The 26,388-nt window shown below is 33.7% G+C and overlaps 3 protein-coding genes across 3 annotated transcripts; 1 reads left to right on the top strand and 2 right to left on the bottom strand.

Moving 5' to 3' along the window:
* Nucleotides 1-3,890: 3,890 nt before the first annotated feature.
* On the bottom strand, nucleotides 3,891-20,554 carry LOC123656945 (major facilitator superfamily domain-containing protein 10-like). Its single transcript, XM_045592552.1, is given in 8 exon segments — nucleotides 3,891-4,155; nucleotides 6,349-6,486; nucleotides 9,135-9,326; nucleotides 15,018-15,264; nucleotides 15,653-15,835; nucleotides 17,153-17,311; nucleotides 17,929-18,233; nucleotides 20,521-20,554. Coding segments are annotated over 8 exon segments (1,467 nt in total). The 3' UTR covers nucleotides 3,891-3,946.
* Nucleotides 20,555-20,566: 12 nt separating this feature from the next.
* On the top strand, nucleotides 20,567-22,256 carry LOC123656951 (rRNA methyltransferase 2, mitochondrial). The gene is made up of 3 exons (XM_045592559.1): nucleotides 20,567-20,851; nucleotides 20,945-21,146; nucleotides 21,346-22,256. The coding sequence occupies exons 1-3, from the start codon at nucleotides 20,697-20,699 to the stop codon at nucleotides 21,736-21,738; spliced, it is 750 nt and encodes a 249-aa protein (XP_045448515.1). The 5' UTR covers nucleotides 20,567-20,696; the 3' UTR covers nucleotides 21,739-22,256.
* LOC123656952 lies at nucleotides 22,248-24,740 on the bottom strand. The gene is made up of 4 exons (XM_045592560.1): nucleotides 24,624-24,740; nucleotides 24,329-24,539; nucleotides 24,025-24,240; nucleotides 22,248-23,368 (listed from the first exon to the last, which is right to left on the bottom strand). Exons 1-4 carry the CDS (start codon nucleotides 24,738-24,740, stop codon nucleotides 23,148-23,150), a joined length of 765 nt encoding a protein of 254 aa, XP_045448516.1. The 3' UTR covers nucleotides 22,248-23,147.
* Nucleotides 24,741-26,388: the final 1,648 nt, after the last annotated feature.

Below are 26,388 nucleotides of genomic sequence, written 5' to 3'. Positions count from 1 at the left end.
CGACAACTTTAGCTTCGATAGTCGCACCGGCCTAAAAAACATTTTGTGTATAACTGTTGGATGATATTTTAAAATAAGTAATTTTTGAGATTCATATTTCTCAAACCGCTGTTTGTACTTTTTTGTATAATGTAATATTTATCGTTAAAAATTTAAGATGTATAAATGTATAATAGTTTCGTTTTTAATTCTATTTTAATACACGAAATATTTGTTTACTACCTTAGGTCGAGATGAACATAGTATTATTTCATTAAACGCCATTAAAACCAACTTGATTGTACGTTTACAAACGCTTTCACTTTGTCCATGAACTTGTTTATTATAATACAGAAGTTTTAATTTAATACAATTGTTATATTTGTACTGTTATGTATGTGTATATTAAAAAAAAATATTTCGATGAACCCACGTGTTTAATTTTAAACATTCAATTATTTTATTAATTTAAATTCACATAAATAGCGACAACTTCCGCGGTATCAGTCATATTAATGTAAAATGCTCTGCTACTAGGCATGATAGCTTTGTGTTCGATTTCACGTTACTTTTAAATTAAAAAAAAAAAATTTCGGCTAAGAACTATAAAAATGGTTCCGATGTAGATTTCACCGTCTCGATTTAACCTGTAACATCCCACAACTGGAACCCTATGTTCTTGTCCTTTCTCCATGTAGGAGAAGGATTGGGGAGCTTTATCTCACGTTGCACCGCTGCAGTTTGACGGATATATTCTCTACTATGAGTAACAATTGCTGTCAGGAATTTATAATAAGAACCGGGACCGACACGCTAACTTGCTCTCCGAGGCACGTTGGTAAGCAAGTATTATTAATAGTGAAATCACAAAGATGTCGTTTTGTACATAATCATATTTTAACATCGACTGTTCTTAGCCTTAGCCCATGTAGCGCATGGGTGCAATTAATTGACATCTCCTCCAACATCCTGCGGCATATAATTAAACATTTACATATAATAATAATAATAGTAAATAATAAATAAATATATAACTTACACACGATCGTCTGTTCCTATGGTAAGCAACTTAATGCTTGTGCTACAGGTAACAGCCGACTGTTATAACTATTTTTTTTAATAAACATACATAGAAGTAATACATATATAAATAGAAATATTATATTACACCCAGACTGAGGCGGGAGTCGAACCCGCAACCCGCTGAACAGAAAGCAGGGCCACTACAAACTGCGCCAACGGACTAGTCACATATACAAGGTGGTCGTGACAATACGACAATAATTAATACTGAGTATAGCTAGTAACATTCTCAATTAGCCTGCAAAAATTAAATTAACTAATATCTCATAGTTTAGTCACAAAACACTTTTCTTTTTTTATAACTAAAACATCACCCCATATCTGTTATTAAGCTGTCATCATGGCCGACACAAGTTACGTATTTAAAACAATTTAAATAAAAGTTGTAAATAATGTAATTTCACTAATCGTGCTACAATTTAACGCAAAATAAACCTTATACCGTTGTTCATAGGACACTAGAATTAATATGTGGAGAGGTAATAATTGATTTGCGCTTTCTTTCTGAAATATTTCGACCGATTTCTTTCGTATTTCGCACATCGTAATTCGTAATCGTAAGTAGGTCAGTGTGTCGCCGACTGCCGTTAGCCTGTGACGTGTTAAGCTATTTGATACCTCAGCGCTCGCGCAACATTCGATCTAGTGACGCCATTGTTTATAAGTACTCAAGTATATTTTTTTGTTACTGTGAGATATTAGACGCTTGAATTAAGTGAAGTGAGATTAAGTGAAGACACATTATTTAGGATATTTATTAGGTAAACTGTGCGAAATTAGACGCTTATTTTGTGTGCAAATAGTAATATTTTTAATAAAAATGCCTCGCTATAATTATACGGCTTCAGAGTACACCGATATGATATTAATTTATGGAGAATGTGACACAAACGCTGCTTTAGCGATTCGTACATATCAAGAGAGGTATGGGCATACCCGTGTTTGTCCAACAAATGGTCGAACTATTGTCAAAGCTATCCAGAGGCTTCGGGAGAATCAACCCTTAATCCCACACTCAGATTGTGCTCCTCCGCAAGTCAGAGTGAACTTGGATGAACGGATTCTAAATCATTTTACTTTAAATCCAACTACGAGCTTACGTAGAGTAGCTCGCCATTTTCGTGTGCCCCACTCAAGTGTGCACAAAATTTTGAAACTCGACAAACGTAAGCCTTTTAAATACAAAAAAGTACAGGCATTGTTAACAAGAGATATGTCTACCAGAGAAGAATTCTGTAACTCAATGTTACGAAAAAATGAAGAAATCCCCGACTTCCTCTTCAACGTAATGTGGACGGATGAAAGTACTTTTACCAAGAACGGTTTATGGAACCGTCACAACTTAAGGCACTGGAGCACTGAAAATCCGCAACTGACAAGAGACAGCTCGCATCAGTACAGATTTGCCATCAATGTGTGGGCTGGTATACACAGAAATACAATAATTGGGCCCATTTTTATTGATGGTAATTTAAATGCGGAGAAATTTTTATTATTACTTAATGAAACAGTTTCAGAGTACATGGAAGAGCTTTCTCTCGATGTATATCGACAGACGTGGTACCAATTGGATGGTGCACCTGCACACTCGGTGACTTCTGCGAGAGCACGTTTAACCGAGATGTTTGGAGAGCGATGGATCGGCCGTTATGGCCCCACGAGGTGGCCACCGAGGTCACCAGACCTCACACCACTCGATTTTTTTTTATGGGGTTACGTTAAAAATGATGTTTACGCCACGGATGTAACTGATGTGGAGGACTTGAAAAATCGTATAATACGATCTTTTGATAAATTAAAAAGTATGGCAGTTAATGGTGACCTGTTATCAAAAGTGAGAAATAATATTTTACGTAGATACATTTCGTGTGTTCGAGTTCATGGTGGACATATTGAGAATTTTAAAATTTAATATCTTTTAATGTATTTTGTATGTGTTAATTATTCTGACAATCAAAAACAAATAATTGAATAATAATAGTGTCAAAGTATTGCGATGTATTGTGTTACAGCGGCGAGAGGCTACCTGCCCGCCCGCCTTTAGTCAGAGGTCAGTGAATCTAAATTACAAATGGCGTACTATGTATTTTATTAATTTACGATATTAAGTTTGTTCGAAAATTTCATTTTTTCAAAAACGGTTCAAAATATTTTCTGATAGTTTTATGATATTTCTATATACCAATACGACCTGTGTTTTCATTTATTGTCGTATGGTCGTGTACACCTTGTATATCAATACTAGCTGACTCGGCAAACGTTGTATTGCCGTTAAACGCTATTTAAAAATAGGGGTTGGTGGTAGAAGGGTGAAAATTTAGGGTTGTATGTATTTTTCAACGTCAAATCATAATATATAAAATTAAAATTATCAAAAAATTAAAAAAAAACATGTGAGTGGACTACCCTTAACATTTAGGGGGATGAAAAATAGCTGTTGTTCGATTCTCAGACCTACCCAATATGCACACAAAATTTCATGAGAATCGGTCAAGCCGCTTCGGAGGAGTTTAACTACAAACATCGCGACACGAGAATTTTATATACTAGATTTTGCGCCTCTGCCTGCAACTCTCGGCGCCCCTTAACCCCTGGCTCCCGGGTGCATCGCATCTTATGCACTATAGGTAAAGCTGCCTTAAGTTTGTCTAAAAATCGCGCTATGACTAATAATCAGAGGAGTAACTAATAATAAATATAATCACTGAAGCTCATGCATATTTGTATACCTACTCCATGTATTAGATACTAGCTTAAACAAAAGAAAGGTAAAATAGCAGAGGGCAAAATATAAGTGGACTTTTTTGTATTTTTTATTAATAAACTAATTTTAGCAATTTATTGTAATTAATTTATTAACTTATAACTATTTTTTTTTCAACTATCATTTTTGCTTTTTACTCTTTGGTTTCAAAGATCCTAAACTTTGAGCCCTTTGCATTTCTTGTTGTTCAGCTTCAACTGTCTTATCCGTCATCATGTCGAGCAATATTTCGAATTTTAATCTAAGCATATTGTTTTCTTCTTCGAGCTGTTCTAATTCTTTTTTTAGCCGAATGTTTTCCTTATGCGCTGCGCCTGCTCTCCCCGACGCTGTTAAAGGTTAATTAACATGAGTTGGGTATATTATTTACAAAAAACTCTCGTACAAAAGACAAAAATAGGTAGTTTGTACATCTATTATTAAAAGTATAGATTACCAGGTATCCATTGTCCCTCTTCGAAAGATAACTCGAATTCACCTAATTTTACTTTCAGTGGTTCTATGTCAATTGACAATTCTCTTGAAGCATATTCACTACCTAATTCATTTTTTATAACTGAAGTATCATGTCTTCTAACCGGAATACTTTTTGGCGAAAATTTGTTACTGAATAGAGGCATTGTTATTTTTAACACAAAATGTTTTCGATGACAGCGTCGTCATGGTAACGCAACATAACATCATAACAAAGTAGAAATCTCTCTCGAATGTAAAGGAATGAATAACAAATTTATTTCGAAATTTCAAAAATATTATCATCATTTCAGTCTATCGCATTCCACTGCTGGCCATAGCCTCCACAAGTTCGCGCAAAAAATGACGCGAACTCATGTGTGTTGCCCATAGTCACCACGCTGGGCAGGCGGGGTGGTGACCGCAGGGCTGGCTTTGTCGCACCGAAGACGAACGAACGTTACGCAACAGGAAAGATACTTTAAAAATAATTGTCACAACCACACACCTGCAGCTTTGTCACAAAGTTTTTGACAATTGTTTTTTTTTTAATGTTTACCTTTATATAGGTACTTTTTGATTTGTGCCAACTTTTTGTTTTACCGTCTTATAGATGTCGTATATTAATATGATTAATTATATTCATAATTTTATGTTCAAAACGTTCATGTAGGTAATAACAAAATCATCAATCATCATAGTTTATTTATTATGCAAGTTATAAATGTTATTATTGATAGGTATAAATATAGGATAGAGTATTTATTTATTTGTTATCAGATTAATTTTATAAATTACTAGCTGACCCCGCAAACGTTGTTTTGCCATATATTTTATTAACCTTCTTAACCCTTATAACTCAGGGGTATGAAAAATAGATGTTGTTCGATTCTCAGACCTACCCGATATGCACACAAAATTTCATGAGAATCGGTCAAGCCGTTTCGAAGGAGTTTAACTACAAACACCACCACACGAGAATTTTATATATTAGATAATATGCAGAAAAATATAAATAATTTATTGCTTTGAATTATGTATTTAAGATTATAGAAAATAAAACACATATTTCAGTTTCAATATAACTGTAATACTGGTTTATTCGAGATACAAGTCAGTGTAAATACTCAAAATAAAAACATCAATAAAAAAGTGTCTATAATAAATATTTTATAAATATCTTACAATAGTAAAGTACAGTTTATTGCTTTTTAATAAAAATAGGCAGACATAATTTTTTGTTCATTATGTTTTAAGTCTAAACAACATCACAGCTGGTAAAATGAGGATAACTGAACCAATTGTGTATGTAGTGGCAGCGCCTGAACACCAGTACACTAGAATATAAAAAAAAAAAAAAAAATTAAACATTATCAACATTATATATTTTAAGCAATTTAAAATATTTTTCAAACCACTATGCATATATGTATGGTTGTTGGATAACATTGGGTACGTTACCCAAATTTGAAATATATCTAATGTTAAGATGTAAATTTTTATTTTATTGTTTTTGCTACCTTAACTTTCGTTTTTGTTGAGTTTTTTTTTACCCTGTGCGCGTTGCTACGCTTTTTTTTGGTCGCACCAACTCAGAAACCTTTGTGGGCTCATGCACAACACTGCTGAAAATCAAGACATGATCAAATGCATAGTTTACGATTCTATGATTCTATAAAGGACATACAGACAAATATTCATCATCATCATCATTACAGCCAATACAGTCCACTGCTGGACATAGGCCTCCACAAGTTCGCGCCAAAAATGCGTGAACTCATGTGTACCATCTTGGAACTTAAAAAGCCGACCGGTGGCGGGATAACCATCCAACTGCTGGCTTTGAAATACACAGGCCGACGTCTTCGGTGCGACAAAGCCAGTACTGCGGACACAAACCCGCCTGCCCAGCGTGGTGACTATGGGCAACACACATGAGACAAACATTAATTTATATATATATAGCGAGCAAGCGAGCGCAACGCGCCCAGCACGCCGTCATGCACGACACCGCGAACGTAAGCAAGTCGGACTGCAGCGGGCCGCTGGAAGGCTACAGAGGGCGGTACCGGCGCAGGCGAGCAGCGGGCCGGCGGCGCGCGCCAGCGCCCCCAGCGAGCGCAGCGCGCCCAGCACGCCGCCGCGCGCCGCACCCGGCGCCTGCGCCGCCGCCAGCGCCGTCATGCACGACACCGCGAACGCCGTCGCTGCGGACGACCGCTTGTTACCGTATTTTAGTATACTACTGGTCGCATAGTGGTCGGAATCAGGCTTGCCAGAAAGTTTTGATTCAAGTCGCTCCATCTATGATCGAAGGCGCAAAATATTCTTAGCAGTCGCCCAATGAAAGTTTGAAAATACACTAGCATCTGTCTGTCAGTTTTTTATGACAGTCTATCATAACAGACTCGAAATTAAAAATTATTTATTTAAAATATTATTAACTTACATGATGTCTCAAGATACAAAAGATAAAATAAAAGATACAGATAAAATATATTGACTCAATTTCAAAATTAAAGTAAGCTTATTGGGACATTAAAAAAAAAAAACAATATTTTTTGTAACGGTTTTTGTACTTTTAAGTTGTTGCCAACGCTGAGGATTAAAAAGAGCCTAATTTGCGACTTGTCGCCCAAACTTAAAAAAAGGAGCGTATCCATGAAAAAAATCGCCCAATTCGCGACAAATCCCCATCTGGCAACACTGGTCGGAATTCGACCAGAATTTAACCACAGACTAAAAATAAACAAAAGAGTATAAATGCGTGTATGTGTCAAATTTATGGTAGTGTGTGTAATGTATTTTTTATGTATACCTAATTGTAAAAAAATATTAGCATTCAGTACTCCTCCTTTATATAAACTATAGCTGTGCGAAGTTTCATACTCCTCAACAAGTACAAAGTTTTTGCTTCGCGTATGAATATATACACAGATTGTTAGTTTGAAATGAATTTTTGGAATGTGATGCTAATAACAAAGACCTTTTATATTGAGAAAAAAAGGTTTCAATACTAACAGACCCGGCAGACATTATCCTACCCGGAATTCAGCTACCAAATTTGATTACTGACATACCGACATCAGCGCCACCTACTGGGTCTAATTTTGTTTTCAAACCATGCATAAACCCATAGAAATATACGTACAAAATTTACTTATACTATAGGCTTTATCTTATATATCTATAGAAATGGGCAAGTACCGGGAGACTGGTGCAAAGCCGTAATCGTCCTATTGTACAAGGGAAAAGGGTCACGGAAGGACTGCAGGAATTACCGCGGTATAAGCAAATAGTACAGCCAAGATAATTTGTAATTGTTACAAAATGTCATATGTATAAATGATGAAAGAAGATGTAGTGACAGAAATTGAAAAAGGTATGCTTAGATAGTTTGGCCATGTCGAGAGAATGAGTGAAGAACGATTGACGAAAAAAAAGTGTATAAGGCGAGTGTGGATGGAAAGGTTGGAAGGGGTAAACCTAGGCGGACGTTCCGAGACCAAATAAGGGACGTCTTGAAAAAAGGCCAGGTCAAGAGTACCCTAAACATAAGAGCATATATGAAGGGAATAATGAAAGTGGACGAAGCGAAAGAAGTATGTAGGGATCGTAGCAAGTGGAAAGAAGTGGTCTTTGCCTACCTCTACGGGAAAGAGGCGTGATTATATGTATGTGTGTATGTATGTTTATCTTATTGCGATTAAGGCACGGCATCGGACACGGCTAGTATATGTTTAACGTGAAGTCTAAAAATTGTCATAGCAAGTAACATTCAGTCTAAAAATATTGTTTTTCGAAAATGATACCGGTTTATCAGTAATTTATATTTTTCTGAATAACATAATACTTATAAAAGCAAAAAGAAAAGAAATAAAATTATCGTTACTATTATCGCCTACATTATTATGTACAAAAACGAGTTGACTTGTTAATTTGCATATTTTATCGTCTTTCTGGGAGTTTTTGGCTAAAAAAAACATGGTTTGTTAAACGAATTCTTCAATAGTTACTAATTTATTTTACGTAAAAATGGCAATTAATTTAAAAAAAAGTAATTTAGATAGTATATAATTATAGCAACACTAGCTTTGACACAGAAGACCTATTGAAAACTTATAAATAACAAAAATATGTATTTACATATTTTATAAAATAAAGAGCCTGTTTTATCGTTTTTATATATACATACACGTTGGCAAACAAGCGTACGACTTAATTGATGGTAAGTGATTACTGTAGCTTATAGGCGCCTGCAACATTCGCAAACACGTTGCCGACCCTTCCCCCAATCCCTCATCTAGGAGCTCTGCTCACTTTACTTATCACAGGAACATAGCACTGCTCGAAAGCGGTATTACTTGGCTGATATTTTGAAAGCCCTCCCACATTAGGTACCAGATTTGGTAAGTTATAGCAGGATGTTTTCCTGCTGTGGTCAGCCGAAAAACATCTGTTCACTGATGTTGCAGGCGTCTATCGTCTAGGCGTCATCGGGTGAGCCGTACGCTTGTTCGCTGACCTAGAACCTTCAACTGAGGTAGGGCACAGCAGGAATTTCCTGCTCAAAATATGGAGCAGCCCGACTGGGGTAGTACCTCGACCTTACAGAAGATTACAGCTAAATAATACTGTTTTCAAGCAGTATTGTGTTCCTGTTGGTGAGTAAGGTGACCAGAGCTCCTGGGGGGACTGGGGATTGGGTCGGCAACGCGCTTGCGATGCTTCTGGTGTTGCAGGCGTCTATAAGCTACGGTAATCGCTTACCATCAGGTGAGCCGTACGCTTGTTTGCCGACCTAGTGACATAAAAAAAAATAGGATACACTAACTAAATAAAAGGTGGAACTTACATAAAGCGAACAGCACCAGGCCGGCCCACAGCCAGGCCAGCGGCGGCAGGGCGGGCGGGGCGGGCGCGGCGGCGAGCGCGACGCACAAGAAGGACAGCGGGGTGAGCGCCAGCGCCATCTTAGCGGCGCGCTCGGCGCCCCGCGCGCCCAGCCGCCGCGCCGCCCCGCCCTGCAGGACCGCCATTATCGCACCTGCACACGCGCGACCCATACACTACCCGTCTATAACTAACGCACATCGTTTATATTTTGAAAATAACTTATGAAACGTGAAAATAAGGTGTGAAATGTGAAAATAACGTGTGAAAGCTGCGAAATTCTTCTTCTAACCTCAAAACTTTAACCATGGATATCTGCATAGCTATGGGGTTTCGAAGTGTGACAGTGGTACTAGGGGTAGCGCCCCCCCTTCCCCCCACGGTCCCGAAATTCAGTTTTTTCTAATCTAAAGCTTTACCGAAAGAGACAGTCCGCTCATTTCAACTTCGTAGAGCGTTGTCTCTGACGCACATTACCGAACACTACATTCGGTAGACGATCGTCTCTTTTCAAAGATCGATGTGCATTATTTGTGGCCGGGTACTGTAATTGTGTTTGCTCGCTAACGAAAAAAATAAACCGACTTCAATTACATCGACAAGTAATAAATACTATGTATCAACTTTTTTGTTACATTCCACGCGGACGAAGTCATGGGCACAGCTAGACTCTCATAAACAGATAAAGTGCTGTGAAACGTTACTCTCAGCGTCACCGAGGATACGGATCAGTTGTTTCACACGATTCTATTCTCAATACTTTTTAATACCACGGACATTCTTTAAGTCCAAAAAAATTAAAATTTAGGTTTAAAGAACTTTATTTCTCATAAGAATTTAACATTCACTTAAAATGAGATACAATGACATTTTTATACATTTGCAAGAATACAGTTTTAACATCTGGGCCGTTGGAGGGCTTTCTTATTTACTATAGTGAGGATATAATATGATTTTTTAGTTTGGTTTTAAATATGTTCATATTATCACATAGTTTTATTACATCTGGTAGTTTATTAAACAGCTGTACTCCTTCAAACAGAATTGTTTTTTTACCATAATTAGTTCTTACATTATCAATATGTAGTTTATATTTGTTTCTTAAATTCGAAATATGCGATCTCTCATAAATACTCATTTCCGACTGCACGGAACCTGATTTAATTTTTTTGATTAGAATGCATGTATTGTATATGTAAAGTTGTGATATATTCATTATTTTTATGTTATTATAAAGTTGTGTCGTTGGAGTAAAATAGTGATAGTTATATAGAATTTTGATTATCCTATTTTGTATTCTTTGTAAAGTATTTAAATTTGAAGTAGTAGTGGATCCCCAAACCTGTATTAGATATTCTAAATGTGATTTTACTAATGAATTATACAAAATGTTTCGGATTCTTTTTGGTAGACAAGTGGAGATCCTGTTGATTGCTCCTAATATTGATTGTAACTTTGTTTTAATATGGTTAATATGTATCTTGAAATTTAGTTTGTCGTCTAACCATAAGCCAAGGTATTTTTCATGATGAGAGCGCTGTAGTATATCGTTGTTTATCGTCAGCGGAATGAAATCAGGTATCTTTTTATTTTTAGCAGTGAAAATAATAAATGAAGTTTTAGCTGTATTGATTGTTAGTAAATTGTGTTTTAGCCATTCATTTATCAAATTGAGATCATTTTGTGCATTGTTTATAATTTCATGAATAGATTGATGGAAGTAAAAAAGACAAGTGTCGTCTGCATATAGTGTAAGGTGGCCAGTCAATCCTATCTTTTCTATGTTGTTTATATAAATTAAAAATAATAAAGGTCCCAAAATAGATCCTTGAGGGACACCGTACATGACATTTTGGGAAGCACTAGAAAAGTTATTAATTTTAACTACTTGCTGTCTATTTGTTAGATATGACTTAAACATCGCTAACGCAGTACCGGTTACGCCAATGTTACATAATTTGGATAAAAGCTTTTGATGAATTACTGTGTCAAAGGCCTTTTTTAAGTCAATAAAGATACCTAATGCAATGTTCTTTTTATCAATGTTAGTTTTAATTTTAGTAATTAAGTCTACAACAGCTGAGAGAGTACTCGACTTTGGGCGGAATCCATATTGACGTTTGCTTAAAAACTGTTTTTCAGACAAGTACGCATTTAAACGATTATATAAAATACGCTCAAATATTTTCGACATAACTGGCAAAACAGATATTGGCCTGTAATTACTTGGATTGGATCGGCTTCCAGATTTAAATATAGGACTGACCTTTGCGATCTTGAGTGTATCGGGATAAACTCCTTGTGCAAGACATACATTTATACAATTTGTAAGTCTTACAAGTATTATACTTTTAAGGCATTTAATTGCTTTTGTGCTAATTCCATCCAATCCCGTGCTTGTATTACAGTCTAGTTTATCAATAATTTTAGAAACTTCATCTGAACTACAAGGTGTAAAGTTTGATAATGTAATGTTATGTGTGTAACTATCTTCATACATGAAAATGTTCTCTGTACTTTCATGGTATGGTTGCGGTATTTTAGAAGCTAGCTCCGTGCCAATTGACGAGAAAAAAGTATTAAAAAGATCACATATTTCGTTACCGTCGCAAATAATTCCTGAATCTGACATCAGTTTGGGAGGATCAAAGCTATCCTTAATCTTATTTAAAGCTAATTTATTTATTACTTCCCACATCTTCTTTGGATTGTTATTTGTCTTATCGAATAGATTATTATAATATTCTTTTTTATGCGTTTTAATGAGTTTCGCTACTCTGTCTCGTTCTGTGTCAAATTTTTTATGTATGATTTGATTCCCAGGTAAGGCTTTCATTTGCTGCCACAGGCTATTGCGCACATTTATTGAATCAATTATATTTTTATTTATCCAGTCCTTTCGAGGTGGATTAAGTATTTTCGTTTTATTGATTTTATTTTTCATTATATACTTCGATATAAAATTTTCTAAACGATCGTAATCATCACTTTCATTATTGTATGTAGCGGCTAATGCATCATTGTATAGTTTTTTATAATTAAGTGCCTGGTAGTCTATCTTTTTATTTCTTTGCGTTGGTAAACTGCCAATTTCAAGGTATATTTGCTTGTGGTCAGACAAGGCGGATTCGATTATTGATATGTTAAATGAATGATTATTAATGTTAGTACATATGTGATCTAATAATGTACTGGTTTTAGTGGTTTCACGGGTATTGTGTGTTTTACTTATTTTATTTATAATTTTATATCCAGCCTCCTGAATGTTGCTTAAATATTGCGTAACGTTTGTTCCAGTACTTAGGAGGTCGATGTTAAAGTCTCCTAAGATAATCGATCTTTTTCTTTTATTTAGTTGTGTGATGTATTTATTTAGAAAATCTTTTAAGTTAGTTTCCCCGGGTTTGTAAATAGCGCCAATATTGAGCGATAATTTATCAATGCTTATCCATAGGTAGTGATTGCCATTTTCTTCTAATTCTTCTGTAACATCGTATTTTATACTATTGTGTATATAAATTGACACTCCGCCTCCCTTACTATACTTTCTATAATTGTATATGTGTTTATAATCAGGTAAATAATATAGTTTTGCATCGGATTCCGACGTGATCCACGTCTCAGTGAATATACATAAGTGCGTAGTTTTCGGTATAGCTTTAAGTATACATTTTATCTCATCGAGCTTACCATGTTTGCGAATGCTACGTACATTGGCATAAAATAATCTTAGTGATGACGAGTGTAAGGGAATATCTTCGTATTTATTAATAATGTAGTGATTTATTTCTTTTATTGGTTTTATGTTTTTTAATGTTTCTGCGTTTTGTTTTACTGTGCTTGTTAGTTTTTTTTATTGGCTTTATTAGTAATAATAGTGGGCATACCTTTAATATATTTTATGATGAGATCTTTCTCGCCATTAGCAGTTCTTTTTTGCAATTCGTCCCTTAACTGTTGCATAAATAGTTTTTGCGTGGGTGTCTGATCAGAATATATTTTTATAGTTTCCGGTAATTTGTGCTTGTTGTAGATGAGGCATTTTGGGATGTCCGTATTGTTAAAAAATACTTTTATAGGTCGCGATTTATTAGGAATATATTTTCCCAGGCGCATTATTTTTATTGGTTTAGGACAATTAACATAAAATGGTGATATTAGTTCCATTAATTTATTCTCATCATGTTCGCGTCTACTTTTATAGTTGCTATCATTTTTTTCCGAAATACCCACTATTATGATGTTTTTTTCGCGTTCGAAACGATCCTTTACTTCGAAGATTAGGTTTTCATTCACGAGCGGAAGCGAGTTTGGTGTTAAGGAACATGTACACCTTTGATTTTTGATTATTGTTATTTCATCTTCAACAGCTTTAATTTTATTTTGAGTTCCAGTTTAATTTAATTTCATTTTTTCTATTTCCAAATTTATTTGATTTAATTGTTGTATAAGGTTTTCGTTGCTAGATTGGATAATTTTTATTTCATTTTTTATTGTGTGTATTTCTTCTTTTATGATAATCAAGTTTTCGTTTTGAGTTTGGCCGAATTTTTCTAACAATGACATAATTTCCTTATGAAAATTTTGTTGGTCTTTTTGGTAATTAAATATCTCAGTTCGTTCATTGCGCTTTCTTAGGTTCACATTAATGTATGGATCTTCGTCGTCATATGTAGGTAAGTTGGGTACTGATCCGCTCACGCTTTCGCTGCCGCTTATCAATACGTTACTAGGCGGCGTTCGCTGTTGTTGGCTCATCGTATATTTTATCAATAGGAGCGACCAAGATCAAAAATAGCAGCGGTACTCTTTACTCGAGGGGGTGAGGGGAGCTGCACTGACGCCGATGCACCGTAGCGCGTTCTTCGGTATAAACGCAATATTATATTGACACTGATAATATTTCACACAAAAACACTGTTTAAATCTTAGACAATTAGTAATACTTTTGGCTAACGAAATTTTCAATGATTTTAAAATATTTTTACGATATTTGCAAACACGTCCACTTCCAACGATCACCAGAATGGAACCTCAATGGAAATTTCAGTTTAAAATTACTCGTGCATCGTAATTAGGAACGAAAATTTTGTAACACGGTGTTTTCCGGCAACAGTTCGCCACTATAGATTTCTAATTACGTTTATAAGCGTCTATCAGACGTTTTATTATTTTTTAAATCATAACAAACATACTGGGCTTCTCTTAACTGCGACCTGCGATGAGAGAAAGTGAATCGTGTGATAAACGATGCGCTTTCTCTCAGTTAACGAGAAAATCGTGCGAGTTTTGTTTACCCGTCAAATATATCTAATATAATCCTACTCAAAATACATCATTGAAACATTTACAGTAACAGCAGTACGCGGACAAAATGAATTTTATCGAGCCAAGTTTATAAAAACAATTCAATAAATGACTAAAAATAATAATTATATTTTATAAGATGTAAGACCGGGATGATGTATTTACCAAGTTTGTTTGGTCTTTATGAGTTTTCGATATTTTTCCACTGTTGCAAGCACCAAAATACGAATAATACCTACGAGTTTTTGAAAATAACTTCTTTTGGCGCGTAGGGAAAAATGATGACACCGTCACAAAAAAAATCCAACACCCTGAAGTTAGCTAGTCAACGAAGAAGAAGTTAGGAACGTGAAACTAGCTAGCCAACGAAGTATAACTTGTTACGTGCGTTCATAAGTACACATACTTTTTTTACGGATGTAATTTTTTTATGGATACAGAAATTTTTTTACATAGCGACAAAAGACAAACGTGGTAATCGTTACGTATTACGTCAAAATAATAACATAGACCAAGAAAGTCTAAAGTGTTCACTTACCTATAACAAGAAACATCTTTCCTTGTTGCATCGCAGTGTACCCGAATGTGTGATGGGTTAGGAATGTAATAGTAAATTCGAGACCGGAATAAATAAATAGGTATATAAAATAAATAAGTCCTAATTTAGATAATACTTTGTTTTGATGGGCACTCAGATTCTTAACAGCTGAAAATCTTAGTAAGTGCAAGGGTGAAATAAAGTGTATGGCTTTAGAGAGTGATAATGATAAGGGTTCCCTCTTGTCCTGAAAAATAAATATATAATTAAAAATTAGCGTTTTAATCGTTTGTTTATTTAAACTGTAAATAAAATGTATACATAACAATGTGATAATAGACATGCTACGCTGAAGTATTATAACTTAAAAATAAAATAAAAATATATTTGCAAAGGAAAATGGAAAACTTATAGGAGACTAGCTGACCTGGCGAACTTTGTACCGCCTTCTTTATTTTTTTCTTAAATATAATAATTAATATATCAAAATAAAATATAGCCATCTTTCAAGTTGGATCGAACTGCACATGGTGTGCGAATTTTATTATAATCGGTTAAGTGGTTTAGGAGTCCATTGAGGACAAACATTGACGACACGAGATTTATATATATTAAGATTTTGTATCAATACGAACCTTTGATAGAGTTTCAGGTAAGCAAAATGTGACAAGAGCGACATTTGCTAGTGATAGTGAGAGTGCATACAACGCTGGCCTCTCGCCCCATAGACCTGAAGACAGGTCGTTGTTCTTAGCGAACCAAGCACCCGCCAAAGGACCAACAATGAAACCGATAGAAAACGCCAAGCCCACAAGTGCCTGTAAAAAAAGAAAAATGGCTAGTCCTTTTTTTAAACCGACTTCGGAAAAAAGAAAGAGGTTCTCAATTTAAATATATTTTTGTGTTCTCAATTTAAATTATTTTTATAAGGCATAGGCGCTAGGCATATGAATCCTTACCATATAATTATAATACAATAAATATGGCAATTTTTAACCGACTTCAAAAAAGGAGGAGGTTACTCAATTCGACCGTATATGTTTTTTTAATGTATGTTCGGGGATAACTCCGTCGTTTATGGGCCGATTTCGATAAAAAAATTTTTGTTGGAAAGGAGATATCCCTAGTTTGGTACCATGATAAGGAAGCCTGGATCTGTTGATGGGATCCCAGAGAAATCGAGGGAAACTCTCGAAAATCCGCATAACTTTTTACTGCGTGTATCGATTTTGATGATTTTTAATTTAATCGAAAGCCGACGTTTATCATGTGGTCATATTTAAATTTCATCGAGATCTGATTACAACTTTTGGAGTAATTTTTGATAATGCGTATTTACTTGAAATTTTGTGTCCCATCATCATCATTACATCATTACAGCCTATACAGTCCACTGCTGGACATAGGCCTCCACAAGTTTACGCCAAAAATAACGTGAACTCATGTGTGTTGCCCATAGTCACCACGCTGGGCAGGCGGGTTGGTGACCGCAGGGCTGGCTTTGTCGCCCCGAACACGCTGCTGCCCGTCTTCGGCCTGTGTATTTCAAAGCCAGCAGTTGGATGGCTATCCCGCCATCGGTCGGCTTTTTAAGTTCCAAGGTAGTAGTGGAACTGTGTTATCCCTTAGCCGCCTCTTACGACACCCAGGGGAAGAGAGGGGGTGGTTTTTTTGTCTACCTACGTTGTATTACTTGTCGATATAACTGAAGTCGGTTTTTCTTCGTTTGCCTGCAAACACAATTATATGAAGATAGACTTTGTCTTTTATAGAATTTAATAGGTAAGTTTTTTCTCAAACGAACGGCGGTGCAAACCTAGTTAAAAATAAAGAACCTCTTTAAATTTTTTATGAAATCAACAGATTTCATTATTTAGGAACGTCTATAGAACACGTTTACAAACAAAGAGAGGGGGGTACATAAATAAATAAATAATTCTAGATAGAAGAGACGCTTATAGAGCGGAGCTTTTGTCACGTAATATCTGTTGATAGGGATGGGTCCAAAACAGTAAAATTCCGCATGACGTATTTTATGGACGACCACTATGGTCTTTTTAATAAAAAATATAATATTATCAGCTTTTTAAACTTAAAATATAGTTGTTAATTAATTATGAAAGCATTTAAGTTACCATTCCTCTCGCCCTGGTCTTTTCATCGGATGCATCAGTCACTACAGCCATACTCAGACTCACGTTGGCCTTACTCAATCCTCCTATGAATCTTGCTAGTACAAAAAGGCTGAAAGTACTTGCATAACTCCATAGACCGTGGGATAACGCTATACCAAGCTAGAAAAAAATGTCAATTGTTAAATATATTATGTACCTTGATATCTATATGGAATAGTTAATTTCTTTAATCACATAAATTCTACAACAACAAATACCAAGATTGATAAAGTACATAATTATCTAGTTCAAAGAGATAATAAGTAAACAAATGCTGTAAATAACATTTTTATACAAATGAAAATTAATTTTTATTTTATAATTTTAATGCCTCCTATCCATAAAGTCTGAATTTAGTAGTTATAATCAATATTAACATTTTCAAATTCAGATTATGCGGTATTGTCTAAGTTCTAATGACAAATAACTGAAAAAGATAAAATAAGATCAAACTTTATACATCTCAATAATAATTTTAATTTGATGATACTACATATATAAAGAAATACTTGAAATATTAAATTTGTACGAATAATTACATTTTCATTTATTCATAAAATGTAAAATATTTTATTTTCAAGGATAAGTGTTTAAAATTAATACTATGTATTAGACACACGTGCCATTATTATCAACGAATATCGACTTTATCTTTAAGTGTTGTAAGAGATAATGTTAATAATTCATTGTTACAAAAAATACCCGTGTTATTTTTTGTAAAGAAATTTTTGACTTACTAAGCAAATAAGGAGCATGGGCTTCCTGCCATAGGCGTCTGACAGACTGCCAACAATGGGGCTTGTTAAAAATTGTAAAAAGCTGTACATGGAACCAAGAGCTCCACCAAAGAGGACCGACGAAAAACGATCAGGAGCACCTGTCCACTTCTGAAACCTCTGCACTGCATGAAGCAACAATGTGTACAGAGTATTAGAGTTACCCTCTTGCTTGTCATAGTAGTCTAGTAGCGATGGTAGGAGTGGCAGAATCATAGTAAATGCAAGGAGATCCAGTAGCAAGGATATAAATATTAAGCCTATAGCTTTGCCATTGTTTCTTTTGTTTTCAAGTTTAGTGTCTTTATCATACCCATTTGTATGTATATCTGCAGCTGTTTCTTTCCTTTGACGTACATTGCCATTGCTTTTTATGATATCCTGTATTAGAAAAATTGGTTGCTAAAATAATATACCATCACAATGACTAAACACTTTAGCAAAATGATTCACACTCATAAGATTTTATTTTGAAACATATATTTACACACTAATTTTTTACAGTATAATAATACATACATTTTTAATATGCAACCTTAAAAAGAAGTTAAAGAAAATGTTAATTTTAAATTAAGATATTAATAACAATCCGGAAAAAACAACTTATACCAGTTGATGAATCAAATTTTCGACAAAACAATTATATTGTAATAAAAAAATTAATGTCTTGATAAAAATGTGAAAATTATACGTCAATATTTTATAGACTATTACTTTCAGCTGTTACTTGTAATAAACATAACATTTTAATATTAAATTAATTTTAGGGTGCTTAAGATGATTTTAGCTTTAAATTTTTATTATAATTTTGCACCCTAAACTATGGCGTTAAATAATATTTCTTATTACGTATATTCATTTTAAAATAAAAGCGAAACTTGTTTCAGTAACGAATATTTTGATCTTTCAATAGTTTTGACTCACTAAAAATAATAAGTGATACGAATTAATTTTTATAATAGACGTGTCTGAAATATAAAATAATTATTTAAAAACTATGAAATATTTGCCAAGTATTATCAGAAGATTCAAAAAATATTTCGATATATTGGACTTTATTAATGTACACAAAATGTACGAAACACATATTTGTGTATAATACATACCATAATTTTGAATCTACAAATAAGACTTCTAATGTTGTTTGTTTTTTATATATAGCTGATCCCATTTAATACTGAGTTAAACTCAAGTATCTCTACGAGATAAACTTTCACTTTAAACTTTTCAAGTTGTTAGAAAACGTCATATAATATCTAAAAGCACAGACCGCACAGACCACGAAGTACGAACTAACGTCTACTATAAATGTACTCCATAGATTATACACTTATATACTGGTAATGTACTCTGTGGAACTAACTAATAATAATATGATTAATATTTAATTAAATGATTGACACTAGTGATGTAACGAATATTTGTATTCGCATTCGCAAAAGTTGTGATCCTTGTGAATGTGATAAATTAAATATTCGTTACATTACTAATTAACACATATAATATAACCACAGCACAGCCTTAAAAGTTATATTACACCGTTACAAAGAAAAAATGCAAACTACGTTACCATGTCCTAAAAAGTAATCGTTTACTTTACTTTGTCAAGTCGAAAAACTTGAGTCACTTATTTTTCTTTCCATTTCGGGCTTATAGTTTATACTTTACATCCAGTTATCCACATTCATTACTGTTTTTATTTTAATGTTTATGTTGATGTACTATACCTATATTGCGTAGCAGATTTTTTGATATGTTTATGAACTGTTTAATGTTATACATTAGTTTCTATTAATGGCTCTAAGGCTCTAAACTCTATCCATATTAAATACATTTTCAAAAAGTACTTTTTTGACTTGACAATGTCTAATAAATCGACGCCGGTGGAATGAACGAAAACGGATGACTCATTGCATTATGCTCACTGTCCCGTTACGCTCAGTGATAGTCGCGTAGTGATATTATGCGCCGCATCTATAAATATTCCATATACTATCACTCGATTGCCCTTTATGTCCGAGGAGATGTTTTGTTATGACGTTGTCACGTTAAATTATTGTCCGTAAACCAACTATACAGACAACCAATTTTTCAAGCGTACAGCTTTCTTGATCGTAAGCCGTTAGTCCATAGACGTTTGCAACACCAGAAGCATCGCAAGCGCGTTACCGACAATACCTTCCATTAAGATCCCCAGAAGATCTGGTCACCTTACTCACCACAGGAACACTACACTGCTTAAAAACAGTATTATTTAACTGTGATCTGCTATAAAGATACTTCTCCACACGGGCAGTGCTCCAGATTTTGAGCAGGATATTTCCTGCTGCGTACAATATACTATGAAACGGGTGTGAAAAATAAATAATAAATGATACTCTTAAAAATATTTTTAAGAGTACACATTGGTATTTTAATTATCAATTCGTATTTAAAACTAATATTTTTACAAGCGATATATCGATATTTGTACAATCAATGAATCAACCAAGAATCAACAATTCAACGTGGGCTATGAACGTGGGTTATGTGGGTATGACAGCAAAATGTCACTTCAGTTTGACATATGACTGGTTTGTTTTGACATTACTATATAGTATCTTATTGTATAAGTTCAATATAAGACTATATTTGTATTTACAATAAAATTAAATCGTATATACGAAATAAGTATAGTTATATTAAGAAGGGATTTCAGACGTTTAGGTGCTTGTACTTTCATTCATATAATGCAAGCATCACGATCGGTCGTATGTAAAGATTTAAATTTTGCAAGAATGTGTTTTCTTGTGAACTGCTTAAAAAGACTGAAGAGTTCGCAACAATGGTTGAGTCGTCAAAAAGCAGATCCTTACGTAGAAAAAGCTAAAATATGCAACTACAGGTTTGTGTTTTTTCATTATCATATCATAAATATGGTTAGTCATCATCAGTTCATGTTTTGCTGCATTAAATAAGTTATGTATTATTCTCTAAGGTGTCGAAGTGCATTCAAATTGTTGGAAATGAATGAAAAAGCAAACATACTTTTCCCTGGACAAACGGTCATTGACCTTGGTGCTTGCCCCGGTTCCTGGACACAAGTGGCAGTTCAAAAGACAAATGCTGATGGAGTAGATTCTTCTAAGCCTAAGGGCACGGTCCTAGCTATCGATAAATTACAAATTTTCCCAATTAAGGTAAAGCTTAAATTGTCTATTAATTGTAAGTATATGGTTTTGTAATTAATATACTTGTAAGAGGTGATTAAAAGTCATTTAATAATTTTGTTTTTAAGAAATTAATTTGATTCTAATATTTTATGCAACAATTTATTTAATATTTTCTAATTGTTAATTTTGCTGTCTTGTAGTAATTGTTTAATTTTCTCATCAACAGGGAGCAACAATTATGAGTAATATGGACTTCTCAACTATAGATGCTCATGATAAAGTTATAAAAGCTTTAGATGGTAGACAAGTGGACCTCGTCTTGTCCGACATGGCTCCTAGTGCTACAGGTGTAAGAGAATTAGACAAGGATAGGATTATAGGTCTATGCTATATGGCAATCCGATTTGCAGCCCTAGTCACAAGGACAGATGGCAACTTATTATTTAAAGTATGGGACGGTAAAGAAGTTCCCATATTAGAAATGGATTTAGGACGATTTTACAAAAGTATTAAAATAATGAAGCCCAAAGCTAGTAGATCTGATTCATCAGAAAAGTTTATTTTGGCTAGAGGCTTCAAAGGTATTCAGAGGCCACTAGAAAATGGTCAATGGGGTTAACAATATTATTATATCTGATAATAATATAATTTTCCTATAAAATATGAACTATATTTAATATATAGCGAGTTATATAGTTTAGTGAAGACAATATAATTATGACATTATTTAATATGTTAAAGAGATTACAAATGTCTTCCACTTATCTGTAGAGGTTTAGGAGTATATGTGTAGTGAGTATGCATATTAAGTAAGTACAATTTATTATCTTCTAAAGTATGAGCTTAGTATTAACTGCTCATATGAGTTGATTGAAATTTCGCTTTTAATAATATTTCCTACTTTTTTTTCTTTTAATTAAAGAAAAAAATTGAAGCAGGAATTAAAATCTATTTAGAAAATTTGTAATTTAAATGAACTAAAATAGGTGCAAGACCAAAAATATAACTCAATTTTGTTAATTTTTAAGCTATAAATGAATTAATAATGTTACGAATTGTACATATGTATTGTTAAAATATAGTTTTTCATTAATAAGCATTGGTGTATTAGGTAAAATAAAAGTCACATTTATAAAATTAATTGTTTTATTTTTCAATAATTATAGCTTCTTGAGGCATAGTTTGAATAGCAGCCGGTCTAGTTCTCTGTATAGTAAAACGTTATATAAAACAAAAAAAATGAAATTTAAAATCCAAGTCAATATTTTGTTTTTGTTAAATTTTTTTTTTTTGTCTCATTAAAATATCACAATTAATTATTGTAGAATATAATTGTAGCTAAGCTTGTACTACTTTAGCGCTAGTCATGGACGTACGTGTTTGTAATACACGATAATCATTGAAACAAAATAACTAATATTTTAACGAAATTTATATGTCCTAATGTAATTCGTAATCACCAGCGGTAAGTACTATACAAAGACAAAATCTGGTGAAAATTTCTACTCTAGGTGAATAAAATCACTACCTTTATGCGACAAAATCGAAATTAATTTGTGCATTGACACAACCAATGTAATGTTTATCTAAATGCTCTAATTTATAATTAAAGGTTGTACGCTTGAAGATTTCGACCGAGATGTTATGTCGATAAATTAGTTAAAAATTACTTAAGATTAATCATTTCACGTAAGATACGATTTTACGTATTAGGCGAGGGAGTAGGAGTAGCTAGTGCTGTATCAAGTCGAGAAATACCTCGAGTCGAGACACAGCTCTCAATTTCCCTTTCAGGGGACCTCAGTTGTCAACACGTATAATTTAAAATACATCGACACAGTACTTTTAAAATGTACATTTACAACAATAAAGCTGTAACGGCGTCTAATAAATTCGTACACGAAATGACTTTTATAAATAAACGCGATGAACGATTTTTATCGATATAAAGGCCAAAACTGCACTTTGAATTTTTTTTTGCACGCGAGTGTTTTCATCAACAGAAACTGTCAAAAGCTTTGTTAATATTTATACGAATTGCGTTCTTGTGCCGTGTGACAATTTGTTTAATTGCGCTGCGGACAAAAGACTGGAGTGTGCTGCGTGGTCTAGAAGTAGAAGTCTTTCTCCGCGCTCGTCATTGGCCAGAGAAGCTCGCGCGCACCTTCCTCCGCCGGTTTCTAGTGCAAAGCTACTGACCGCACAGATGGCGTAAATAAATGTCAAGACAAATAGCGCACACCCGAAATCTGAAAGAAAAACAATACGAATGGCTGTACTGTAAAGAAGTTGTGGAGTGAATGGTAAAAACTCATTCCACGATTAAAACTGTGGTTATCTAGTAGGTACACTGTACAGAGTTCTAAAAACTAGTGTTTTAAACATTTTTAATAGCGGTTAACTAGCGTTTTGGTCACAGTTACATGGCGTAATTAGACAATTTGTATCTTCTGCAAAATGATAAACAGTTTGAAGCAGAATCCGCCGTGTTTCGTGTTACTACACTATTGTGTGGTCTAGTAATATAAATACATGTTTACCATTTTTTTATGAGATTGTCCCGAGACTAAAATAATGTATCTTGTTGTATCTTGTTTTTATGATGATACCTATCTACCTATATATATATCATATAGAGTGAGTTGTGTAGATGTGTTCTACCAACTGCTCTATGATCAAAATCTCATAAACATCATAAAATATGACCAAATGCAGACTATTCTCGTAGATGTCATAGGCTTTTTTTACGAGGTTTATGAGATATTTCATAGGGTGGGATTAACTTTCTTTTATTACTTCATAGTTATTTAATTATAACTACAAAAATCTTTACGTTAATATATATATTTATAATACTAAGTCATTTATAAAAGTCACACTGAAATAAAAACAATTATATACTTACGATAGAGATTATGACCACCAAAAAGGTTAACAACGCACGGGTAACCATCACCTATTACTATAGCGATTATAAGTAGCACTACTGCCACACAAGCAGCCATTATCCAAGGCAAAACATACTCTCTTTTGTACTTCACAGCTCCATGAAGAAGAGAAATGCAGCACATTAGATATATCGACGTCAATATTGTGCTAGTATATAAGAAAATCACCGTAACTGAAAAATATTTTCAAATATATATGTAGGAGGTATACATCACGATTGCAAAATAAATTTTACAGTAGTTTACAAATTTTAAGAATACCTGAAGCTAAGTGTTGTGCTTTAGCAAATCTGAGTTGATTGTTGGTGCTTATAACGTCTCCTTCATGAAAACTTAGATGTTCGCCGTAAGCGATTTCATAAAATCCTCGTCTCTCTGCGTCATCCTCCATATCATTATGAAGCATTGATAGCATTTCACCGACGTGAGATATACCAACTAGCAGTATTATAAGTACAAAAGAAGATAGCGCCTGTCGAATAATATTTAGCAACAGTTATAAAAACATTAGCTTTAAAAATACTACGAGCGTTAACCAAACAGAAATCATACTCACAATTTGATGGACGGCTATTAGAATCGTGCCTTGTCGTAAATTAAAAACATATAAAAAGTTATTTAGGCGAATCATCATTTTGTGAGATAGTTTACATGGCTTGGTTCTAACAAACATTTGGTTTATTTATAGCACTAAAGCATTGCTGTTGAAAGTTGCAAACATTGTTTGGACAGAAAGCTTAAGGACTAAGAAAGCGCATGATATTTTCCATTGATTTTTTTGTCGAGTGCGTTACGCGCATGTACATGACAATATTTGCAAAGTTAAGCGGTCGTTGTTTTCATTTGGACGTTTTTGGATACTGACGACTCATTTGTTCCCTCAAGGTGAAATACCAAAGCTTTATATGTATAAACGACGACCCATATCTCTCTGTAATTGTAAACATTGTAACAGAATTATTTTTGTAAATTTTAACGATATATTTTTTCGGTATATTTTTAAATTTGTGAAGAACTTGTTACGAGGAACTAAAAACAATAATTAATTTTTCCAGATATCTGTCCTATACCTTGTTAGTTTGAATTGACATCCAATCTACATTCCGTATCAGTGGTATCTTTGCATTTATTGTTATCAACTTTTTTATAAACGAATAAATTTTAACTCTATACAAATAAACAAAATTGGAGTGTCTGTTTGTTATAATAAAATAACCGCTTCTTACTAAGTGCATATGGATGTATACACGGTACATATACTAAAAAATAACATTTTGTACAATTTTTGCCTGTCGTTTATCTGTTTGTTCCGGCTAATCTCAGAAATGCCTGGGCCGATTTTCACAGGCTTTCGCTGGCAGATAGCTGATATAAGGAGTAACTTAGGCTACTTTTAATTTAGAAGATTAATTGTAACTCTGCGAACTGAACAAAAATTTTTTTAACTTCCAGGCAGATGAAGTCGCGGTACAGCTAGTTGTGTACTAAAGATTCAAAAGTACTGTCTGAGTTTAATATTGTTTTTTTTATGAAGTAAGCTCCAATATTTTTACATAAATTATCCCCACGAAAGCACTTAAAAATAGTCTTTCTGGAAAGCACTTGAAAATCAAAATGTTGTAAGGTTTTTGCTTTCAAATATCGAGAAAAATCTAAACGTAAATGCCACCTAATAATTAGTTTAAAATTGATCCTACTTTGGGAAAACCTTTACAGGATTATTTGGGTAAATAAAAAGTATATAATAGTGGTTAAAAAATATATTATTAAATTAGTTTTATTTCACAACTTACAATAGTAGTGATAATGACTGTATTTACCGAACTTGTAGCTGGTATTAGTTTATTTGGATTATATAATAACATACTAAATATCAATCACATAATGTCTAAAACAAAGGAAATAATATGTACAAAAGCTAGTTTCGGCGTATTTATATAATTTTGGAAAAAAACTTAAAACAGTAAAAGTAACAGTGTAGGTATTTACAAAATTGAAAGATAGAAATCTAACACGGGGTTTACAAAACTCGAATGCCTATTTCAAAACCTAACTGGGCTTTAAAAATATAATTCGAATACTTCATTCAGTGTTCGTTGTTTTTATTATGTTACTCAGTAATAACGCACGTTCTTTTGTGATGAAAGAGTACGTTAATATTCATGAAACATCGTTTGAATAATTAACTTATTTACGTCTTCTTCCTTCACAGATAAGAACGAAGTTATTATGAACTTTTATATAAATATTAAAACAAATATTTTTGTTACGTTTCGTATCATTTTGGAACGAAGTCCCTTATCCCCCGACCCCCGTTGCGG

The sequence above is a fragment of the Melitaea cinxia genome, chromosome 10 (assembly GCF_905220565.1).
Source record: "Melitaea cinxia chromosome 10, ilMelCinx1.1, whole genome shotgun sequence".
NCBI lineage: Eukaryota > Metazoa > Arthropoda > Insecta > Lepidoptera > Nymphalidae > Melitaea > Melitaea cinxia.
This window is presented reverse-complemented; position numbering and strand designations above follow the sequence as displayed.